At 39.7% G+C, this 10628-nt stretch overlaps 1 protein-coding gene across 3 annotated transcripts in view; it reads right to left on the bottom strand.

The window, feature by feature from the left end:
• Positions 1-807: 807 nt before the first annotated feature.
• The window catches only part of LOC116992495 (cyclin-dependent kinase 8), a 79166-nt gene continuing 69345 nt past the window's right edge, over positions 808-10628 (bottom strand). For 2 of the 3 annotated variants that reach the window (XM_033052182.1, XM_033052181.1), the window contains 4 exons: positions 8406-8503; positions 6976-7054; positions 6698-6856; positions 808-2089 (listed from right to left, as the gene is read on the bottom strand). In XM_033052182.1, the coding sequence (XP_032908073.1) occupies positions 1964-2089; positions 6698-6856; positions 6976-7054; positions 8406-8503 (462 nt within the window). In that variant the 3' untranslated portion in view covers positions 808-1963. The remainder of the gene's footprint in view (positions 2090-6697; positions 6857-6975; positions 7055-8405; positions 8504-10628) is intronic. The other variant, XM_033052183.1, reaches the window with a different exon arrangement.

Below are 10628 nucleotides of genomic sequence, written 5' to 3'. Positions count from 1 at the left end.
AAAACAGTTACTCTTGGCACCATCTGAGTACCTGGGAACAGTCTGGACATACCCAATGGGCAAGCTTAAAGCCTAGATATAAATTAAGAATAAAAACTGAAAATGCTTTCACTTGAAAAGCAAACCAGAAAGCTTAAGGCACTGCCACCTATAATTTGTTCCAGAAACCAAGGAAAGACAGATTTTGACACCTTTCATGTCAAAATTAAGGAGCCAGTATCATAAAAACAGCATAAATTCTGCACTCCAATTTTCTTCTTGAGTTTTAAGTCTCCTGAATACTTGAACCTGTAGTCCATCCAGTCAGGTAGTTTTATCTTCACCTCACACATGGTCTGCCTAACGATTTGGTTTTTGTTTTGCCCCCCATTGGCATCTCAATTCATTTGGAGGAATCACAGCAGTTGATATTCACACTACATGAAGCACCTGCCTACATATATGTCAAAATCATGGTGTGGTATTACCTACCAAAATAAGAATGAGCTACAGAAACCTCGGAAGAACTATCCAGACAGGAATGCCTCTGGATTTTGTAGATGAAAAGGAGCTGCCTGATCTTGGAAATGCTGCTGGCAATAAACCCACCTTTAGAGTATCTTCAGCTGATCAGCTACATGTACAGAACAAGAGCAATGCCTTTTTTTTCTGCTGTTTAAAAGAAAAAGTATCCTTCTCATGCATTAATGGAAGCCTGCTTTGCAATTCCTGTTGGATGCCATTTCCCTGGACACAACCAGATACAGATGTATGGATGGGGGAGAGAGGGGTTTTCAATGACAAAAAGGAATACAGGCAAAGGTCATATGCAGATTTATGAAAAATAAATTTATTACATAACACCTTGTTTTAACAATGTTTGATTTTTTTTACTCAGAATACTTGTGTCATTCATGTAAAATAGTTTGATACAGTACATTGTATGTAAGGTTTTTCCTCATAAATTCTAAGGCTCTCCTAACACCTTGTTCCTCTGCAGTAGGAATGGCACCCCTAAACAACGTGCGAACATTTAAAAAAAATTAACTGAACAAAATTTAAAATCCACTACACCAAGCTGGTTCTCAAAATTCATGACAAAATATCTGAATGGATGCCGCACCTTTTTAGGAAATATCATTCATGCTTTTTTAATCTCAAAGCATGCTCACAAATCATTAACACCAACAGGAAAAAAATAAAACACTGTCTATGACAATCATTTTCGTTTGTTTGCTGAACCAAACATGTTTATATCAATGACAACATACTTATTTTACTATCAAATAGCAGCTTTAATACCAGTCAAGTCATAGATTTCAAAACAAAAACAAAAACTCATGTTGGAAATAAATCTTTGGGATGTTTGTAATTGCTGGGAAAAAATGCAAACGCTTTCACGTTCTTAAAAAAATCTCATTGTAGCAATCGTGTCGGTCGTAAAACATTGATCTAGGTGGAAAATGAACCAACCCACAAAAGTCACTAAAAATAAACGTCTATCAAAACTGTCTGAGAGTTACGGTTAGTTTGCTTTTTTGCCATGGTAACATATACTGTATGCTTCAAGTACCAGTTCAAAGATGTCGTGTACTATTGGTCAGATGAAGTTGTTACATCAAGAGAATTCACCACATACGACAACAAAAATGCTTGCCCCTAGCACATTTCACAGCTTCACCTGCTACAGACTGTCACTGAAAAAAATGCATCGGTCAGTCTGAACCATGTCAAGTAAACTACAGAAGTAGCATATCCACAACACAAACCGTGCTAGCACTTTCTTTTCAAGTCTAACCCCAAAACCAGGTACAACGTGGGAGCCCCCACTCGGCCCCGTGGCAGGGGGTGGGTCGTGGCGGTGGGACAGGTGGGAGGTGTGGTTGTACAGTACATTCTCTGGCCCAAGCCGGGCTCCTGGCACGCAGCTGCGCGGCCGGTCCTGCAGCGTTAGCGCCGGCGTGCCGGCGGCACCGGGTGCAGCTCAGTACCGGTGGGTCTGGTGCGAGTACTGCGGCGGCTGCTGCGAGGTAGCTGAGTATCCCATGCTGCTCTGTGGCTGCGATGTGCTTGGTCCGGGGTTGGGGTAGGCAGCATGGGGGTTGGAACGCTGCAGGGGGAAAGCACAGACACACAGCCCTTCGTAACATGGACATCACAACAGTTTCACCGACTGACTTGCTTATTCAAGAGTGGCCCAGCATACACAGGCTCAAAGCAGCTGCACTTCCAGGCCTTGTTCCACTTATTCTGACTGCAGCAGGTAACAGGCATCAGGAATACCAGATCAGAAAGTGACAGATGCCAGCCTTCTGCTACCCACCCTAATGGGTATCTTCACCCACCACCCAGCCAAACCTCCAGCCAACCCTCCAGATACTACTGTGCACCTGCACATGACACTGGGCTAGCACCGCTCATGGCAGTGGTATTCTCCCTTCTACCAGGAAGGTACGCTGGGATGAAGGTCCAGGTGAGGCATCTTACTGCTGATGAGCCACTCTGCCTTATTCTGGAGATTTTCACAAAGAGGATATAGTTGCAACCCCTTTATGTTGACCTATGAGTACAGGCTGAGAGCACTGTGACTGGGCTAAGGTGTCAACTATCAGCAGCCTTAAAATACTTGAGGGAGAATTTAAAGACAACAGCAACACGTTCCTCAGTGGCACAAGATACACTCAGGCAAAAATGTCCTTAGATGGTGGCTTGGGAGGTTCAGGTGGGACTCTGGAGGAGGGACCACTAAGGGGCCAGTACAGCACTGGAAGAACCTGCCCACAGAGCCTGTGAGGTTCATCTCTCTCTATGAAGGTTTTTAAGACTCAGTTTAACAAAGCCATGCTAACCTGAGTGAGTCAGAACTAGCAACAGCCCTGCTCCAAGTGGGAGACTTGGCTAGATGATTTCCAGAGGCCCCTTTCAACAAGCACTCCCACAATTGAGTGGAGCATTCATCATTGCAAGAAGCTCTCAGCAAATCAGCAACCACCAATTTTAACCTAGAAGTTACTATTTACTGATCATGGGTTATAAAGGAAAGAAGGACTGCCTGTGAGATTTGCAATATAAGCATCTGAGCACTTAAGTAGCATTTAACATTTCATTAAATTTACACAATTTTAGTACATTACTCTGTTGGTTTACATTCACATTAAAGTTTACATCCCTCACAAAACTTTGCAACATCTAGAAACTCTGTAGCTTCTGAATTCTTGGTATCACAGAAACATGTTTTTTAGGACAAGCTGGTTTCTAGAAGAGGTCTAGAAACTTCTATAAAGTTTTGTTTATGTCAGGACTTGGGTATTGCTACTGAGACCTGAATAAGAAAAAATTGCGGTGAACCAACATCCTGAGAAAGTAAAATATAAAACCATAAGATGAAACAAAAACCCCAATTTTTTTTCTTGTATAGCATTTAGAACAGAAGCTATACCCAGGATGCTGAGATGATGGCAGAAATAAAAAAGGCATACTCTACTTGTTAACACACGCTCACAGGACTGAGCTAACACCTCTAGAGAAAAGAGGAAGAAATGGCTGGACCAGCACTTAATGTCAATTGGAACAAACCAGCACTGCTGAACTGTACCATTAGCACACTGACTGAACTTTGTGACATTTGCCTTCAGCCTTGAGAGAAGGACTAAGGCATTCATCAGCAGAAGGGTCACAGTTCCGGGTCACCCTTCTCCATGTTGCAAATACAGAATGTACTTCAAAGAGCAAGTTGATTTTGCCCATGTGTGGCTTCTGTATGCAGGAAACCATCACAAGTTTAACTATTTAAAACTGACCACTCATTTCAGTTGTAAAATACTCCCTGCATCCTGACTTCTAAAACAGATCTTATTTTAAGACAGAAGCAATGAAAAAACAGATTCTTTCATTACACCCATAACAACAAAAGGCTTTTGTTTAAGAACAAAAGTAAATATCCAATCCTTTCTAAATACCATTAAGCACCCAGAGGGTTATCACAAGCAAAAGCTCAGAGTAGTGGAATTGCTACAGCCTGTTTAATCACATTGCCTTTGGGAGTGTCACATTGCAGATTTAAACAAGGAGGCAAGAAAGTCTGTGTGCCATGTGTCTACTATTTTTATGCATGGCAGAAAAGGATACGAGGTCAATGTGCCCTGCAGAGTAATTTGACTTCTGAGTGAATGCAGAAACTGTCTTAGTGTGCCTTGCCCAGGAGATGGCAATCCTTCTTCACAGGCTTTATATGGGGAATTTGAGCAAATCTAATGAAGAACAAAGGAACAGGTGTTTGATTAAACAGAGGGCTGCATTGTAATGTTAGTTTTCCCTCTTCTCAAGTTGCGGGATCAGAAGCAAAAAATGTGAGGAATTTTTTTCAGGAAGACCTGAAACCATCAGTTGGAAGCTCTTAACTGCTTTTGTTCTAGAGCTAGCAAGTTCAGGTCTCCTCTCTTTGATTATCATGTTTTCCAGACACTTTAATCAGAAGAAATCTACTGACTGCCTCTTTGTAAGGCTAGGAGGGAAAAGATTTATTTTTTCGAAAACCAGGTATTTTCCCTTCTAGAGAGACAGCAGAAATATTGGTCAGGAGCAATCAAGTTACCAGTAAGAGGTCCTGAAACAAAAAAGCAGCAGCTATCATTATCTTAAGGGAAAAGTATTCTGAAATTATGTTTTTCACAAGGGCTGCCCCAGCTGTAATTCCAGGATGGATAGATATCTGTGAGTACAAAAATTCCGATGAGCATGAACTGAAAACGAACCAACGCCAACTCTGGCCGAGCAATTTGTGTCCTCTGACTTGTTAGCCAGCAAACCTCAGCTCTCGCTCACAGAACTAGGAGGAGCTGAAGTTTGTTCAAAATGCCACAATACAACAGCAAAATGAGGTGAAGGGCATGTAAATAGGGCATGTAAATGGGGCTCCCTGACACAGCACACAAAACCTCTGAATCAACCTCCTTAAGACTGTGACTCTACCCGAGGGCAAGATTAAGGAAGTTTCAGCTGCATTTGCCTTCTGCTTTGTGTCTATGTTTTTAAGAAGTGGGAGAAAGAGCTAATTAAAAGACCAAAACAGCAACTGACTGCAGCTTGCCAGATTGAAAGGGATGAAATTCCTATAAGAGTGCCTGTGAAGGATAATGCTACCAAAAGAAAGATGACATTTATACTTAGAGGCACCCCACCCTGCAGAACTATAGTTAAGGCTCACCACTGTCTCAAACAGCTCTAAAAACGTATATTGTTCAAGGAGAATGACTTGCAAACTGATGTGTTATTGATGTATCCTGAGATAATCTGAACAAAGGCACTTGGGGACTATATGAAGGGTCTCACAATAAAGCTCCTGGAAATGATCTTATTTTACATTTTTTTCAGTACTTTCAAGTTTTGGCCAATGCTGAGAGTATACAGAGTTTACACATTTAGGTAAGGATGAAGGCAATGCCCCCAGGCAGCTTCTGAGGCTATCTGGTACTCTCAGGAACAAACTCTGAAATGCAAGATTTCAAAGCCTGTGGATGATACAAGCCCACTGGTGGTCCATGGAGAAACCGTATCAAACTGAAAGGCAAGTTGACAGCAGCAGCTTTACTGACTCAATTTTTTAACACTCTCTATATTTTGCTACAGACTATAAGCACAGCTAAGTTAGTTTCCATTATCAGGGTCTCATATTTAGATATTAATCTTTAAATTAACTGAAAACATTGTCAGTAATTTCCAACTTCCCCATCTTTTGATTTCATTCAAGACTATCTGCCAACTGGCTGCCTGTATTGTGCATTCCACATAAGCCAGTATGCAATGGTTAGTTCCTGCAGGCTAACATTTCCAGCAGCATGCCTCCTCTTGAAATCACCTATTCCCTAGGCTTGCAAAAATCTGCTGTTCTCTAACTGCTCCTGTGAACCATTTGAAGTCTTCCCTGCTCCTCTTTTGTAATTTCTTAGCTTGTATTAATGGTTCTGTCCTTAACTCTCCTCTCCCCAGTTTCCAGTAGCAGTCTCATCCAAATCCAAAAACTCAGGTATCATCTGCTGGGATGATGAAGATACTCTTACACTCCAGGCTCTGCTTTCTTAATGCCTGAGCACAAGTTCAAACACAGGAAGGCCAGAACATATTTTTCATGTTTTCCTCAAGTGCTTTTTTCCCAATGCACCTCCTCATCTTCCTCACTCATAGACTGCCACCACCTCACCTGTCTTCAGATCTGTAACATTTGGCTTATTCAATGTGGAATCTCCCTTGATCTTCAAAAAATATTATGACAGCATGCCAAGTCTTTATGCCAAGTCATCCAAAATACTGTTTCTGCATCCATTAATCCAACTAAAGATTCAAATTCTCGTTTCACAGGTTTTTTACTGCAATATCCTCTGCCACCTACCATTACAAGCTTGTTTGAGCATGAAATGGCATTTTTAGGTGATATAGAGCACAGCATATCAGGCTCCTGGTCCATAACCATTAGTGTTCCCTAATATGAAGGAAATAATTAGTAACTCTAATCATGTCTGATCCTAATTTCCTTACTGCCAACCTAAAGAGCATCAGGATATCAACAAATCATCAACTAAATGAATCTGAAAAAAAAATCAAAATATGCCAAAAACTAACAGTTTAATACAGTGACATTTACAAAGTTACTTTTTTAGTTTGAAGAAACATGCTCTAAACATGAAAAGCAAATACACAATATGTGAATAAAACAAAATACCTGATAGTCTGAGGTCATAATAAGTCCACCTGAGGTAGTGGTAGGAGGAACAACTCTCACTTTTTTCAGTGGGGGTCCCTGTGTGTGACTGTTGTCTTGGTTCCCTGGATGACCAGTTCCATTAGTATGGTTATTGCCCTGCTGCTGCTGCTGGTTCTTCTCAATTGTTTAAACACAAAGAAAAATTTCAACTCAAAAGCAGTACATGAAATAACATGAAATCAGGAAATAGTGTAAAAGCCAGTGAAACATGATGATACTGTTCTTCTAGTACTTACTTTGTCTCCTTTATCATCTGGTTCTTCTTCTGTTAAAAATTCTCGTTTTGGATAAGGGATTTGACAACCTGCAAAAACACTGTCCCCCAAAAAAGTCTATTTATCACTGTATTAGAACAGAAGGGTTAGACCTGTAAGATTCACACTTTACCCATGATAGTTTCAAGTTGCCTGAGCCATCATTTAATACTTGCAACTAAGGGAGAAATTTTCCCTATCACCATATTCTAAACTTTGTAAAAACATTCACACTTTATTTTAATGTTCATTTTACTCTTATACACTAACTTAAACTCCCAAAAATTTTTTTGTTGGTTAGAAAAGTACATCACCTGTTAGGTATCTGCAAGGGCACAAAGAGCTATCTCACTATAGCTATTGTGTAATTCAGTCTCAGGACTAACTAAAAATATTACTGGAAATTTCACTGACTATTAACAAAACCACCTGGAAAAAAAGTTTTAAAGTAAATAGAAATTTCACCTGTCAATTCATATCTCACAGTCCACACGGATTTGCTACTGCTAGTGCAAGCTAACATTTATGTGCCCTTCATCAGTAGAATGCATTTATAATAAAGTCTTTGTACACCTGTTAGCAATATTCATTGTGTATTCACACTAAATGTCAACCTAAATTTGAGAAAAAAGCCAAACACTACCTTAAAGTGGTTTCTGCAACAGCCAATCATTTGCATGACTTTAAATCACAAAGAGAGGTCAGGAAATGCTATAAATAATCGAGTAGGCTTTAGTGAAATAATTTCATTTTTAATTAATTCCTTATAAGTATACATATTTTATAAATTCTTCCCTACATCAGGGTAGAGAATTACAGACAGGGTGTACTAATAGCTTTCCTAAAAGGGTGTACAGTCATGCTCTCTGGCTAGTCTTTTGGAAGAAGGGCTTAATTTTTAATGAAATCACTCATTGTCCATAAATTTTCTCCCTTTTGTAAATCTGCTTGTGCAAACAAAAAAGAGGAGTGTCTACAGAAAATGGATTTAAGTTGTTAAGGATGACAGCACAGAGACACAGAGTTGACTTTCCCCATCCAGCGAATTTACAACAAAGGCTAAGACAAAAATGTAAACTAATTAGAGACTGTCATCTGGTATTCTGAGGCAGAGAACTGGACCTGCAGGCACTTAGCAGTTGTCTACCAAGATCTGCAGCATGCATAATCAACCTGTCAGTGAGTAACAAGATTAGTGCTGCAACTAATAGGATCAACGTTCCATAAAGCAAGAGATTAATAAAAATGCTACTTAATTTTTAAAACCACGAATGGCATTTTAGTGGTTATAGCTTTCTTCGGTTGTTAGACAGTATTTAGCTCAATATTCACAAACATACTTAGGGCAGAAAGAAAGCACAGCTCTAAAGCTTCTCTGAATGCACTGATAGGTTAATAAACTGACCACTTACTCGGATGTGGGAAGAGGATCTTCCAAGAAGTAAGGATCCTGCATAGCCTGTTCTGAGGTAATTCTCTTTATTGGATCCATAGTGAGCAATTTCTGAAGCTGGGGAAAAAAAAAAAAAAACACCTTCACATTACCAAAACTATGCATAGAAACTTCACTGTATTCCTGAAAGACAAGATGATATAAATGTGTCTGAACTCAAAAGCCAAACCACAAATGGCATAACCACATTCTTCTCTCCTGTTAAAATAGAAACTTCATTTCCTATCAAAGGACATCTATTTTCACTTGCAAAGACCAGGACACTCAGTTCCAGGCACAAATGTTCTATCAAAACCATTCAAAAAGTTTCCACAATGTACTAGCAACTTTAATCACAAAATTATTTGGGTTGGAAGGGCCCTTTCAAGGTCAGTTAGTCCAACGTTCTGCCATGGGCAGCAACACATTTAACTAAACCAGGTTGCTCAGAGCCCTGTCAAGCCCAACCTGGAACACTTCCAATGATGGGGCATCCAGAACTTTGTGCAACCTGTTCCAGAGCCTCATCACTCTCTGAATAAAAAATTTCTTCTAATATCCAATCTAAATCCTCTTTATTTAATTATAAAGCCATTATCTCTTATTCTATCAAAAAAATGTTCCTCTTCAGCTTTCTTGGAGACCCCCTTTCCAAGTACTGAAAGGTGCTATAAGGTCTCCTGGGAGCCTTCTCTTCTCCAGGCTGAACAAACCCTGCTCTCTCAGCCTGTCTTCAGAGGAGAGGTGCTCCAGACCTCTGATCACCTTTATGGTCCTCCTCTGGACACAGCACTCTAGGTGACGCCATGTGAACTAGCAACACCAGACCGTAAGTCCTATTTATTTTATTTAGTTCTAGTGCTGAGTTGCAGTGATGCATTCTTAAACTACGTGTTTCTTATTCAAAAAGTTTGGTGTACATGCATATACTTCTCTCCATGCACCCAAGCAGCTGTGCTGGACAAGCAACATAAGATAACCTTCAGATACCACACAGAAAAACAGTGAGTTTTTATGTTTCACCCACACAACACAGTGCCCAAGGCAAAATTGCACCATGACATATTGTAAAAGACAATGGTCTTCAAAACAAATGTTTCGCTTTTAACCTGTACTGGGTTATTCTAAAACTGTGGCTCTAACAAGAAAATACATATGTAGATATTATTAATTTACATTTCCTATTCATACTTTTTATAGGATTCATATATTCACCTTTTTAAAAAGATCCAGTGTCATGATCTAACTCTGAACTGGTCCTTTCTTTTCACTAGCTATTAAGTGAGAATTCATAACTGCAATGCAAATCTCCACACTTCAAAAGCCGAGGTTGAGAAAGTACAGTTCTCTCCTCAGCCTTCAGTTTTGACAGCATGGTTAAGAACATCATAACTATGAATTACCACCATCAATCCACTTATGTTTTTCACATCATCCACAAGAACTCACAGTAAGTTATTTCAGCTCTCTGAGTCTACATGAAGTTTTTAGAGAATAGTACGTTGAACAAGCCAATTCTTACTCTCCCAAAAAGCACTACCAAGAGCCAGAAAAAGAAAAGGTAAAACATGACAAAGAACTGCCAACACATTGAAAAACACAAATAAAAAGCACTGCAAAATTCTAATATCATTTCTGGTGACTGCATTCTAGCACTGTCCATCACATGCTGACAAGTCTTGGTCATGATCAGCCATACAAAAAAGAAATCAAAATGATTGTGCCACCATTATCCACCCAGGGCATCAAAACTTTGGTTCTGCCCCCTAAAAACCACCTGGCCAGATGACACAATAAAAACACAGTATCTTTCACACATCATCAGTGAATGGGACAAACACTACAGTTCATATGGACCAAAGTAACCACATGGAAGATCAAGAATCACTAAATTAACCAGAAGCAGCAGCTGTTTACCATCCTCTAGGGCATATGTAAGTAGGAAAAAAAATCAAGAATGTGGAAGTGGAGAAACAGTAAGTTGCAATAGCAGGCAGGAGCTGAAGTTTTCTTAACACATCAGTTCTGCCTGTGAAAATGGACCATGTACAAGAATGTCTGTAAAGAGGAGGAAAAAATCTGGTTCATTCAAGTTGGGGAATCAAAACTTTTTTTTTGGCACTGACAACAATCTCTAGATTTACATATTTTAAAACAGTAGATTATAAAGATCTTTTTAATCTGTTCTGATGCAGAGAGTAAA

The sequence above is a fragment of the Catharus ustulatus genome, chromosome 2 (assembly GCF_009819885.2).
Source record: "Catharus ustulatus isolate bCatUst1 chromosome 2, bCatUst1.pri.v2, whole genome shotgun sequence".
In the NCBI taxonomy this organism is placed as follows: domain Eukaryota; kingdom Metazoa; phylum Chordata; class Aves; order Passeriformes; family Turdidae; genus Catharus; species Catharus ustulatus.
The sequence above is the reverse complement of the archived record's forward strand: the minus strand, read 5'-3'. Positions and strand labels throughout refer to the sequence as shown.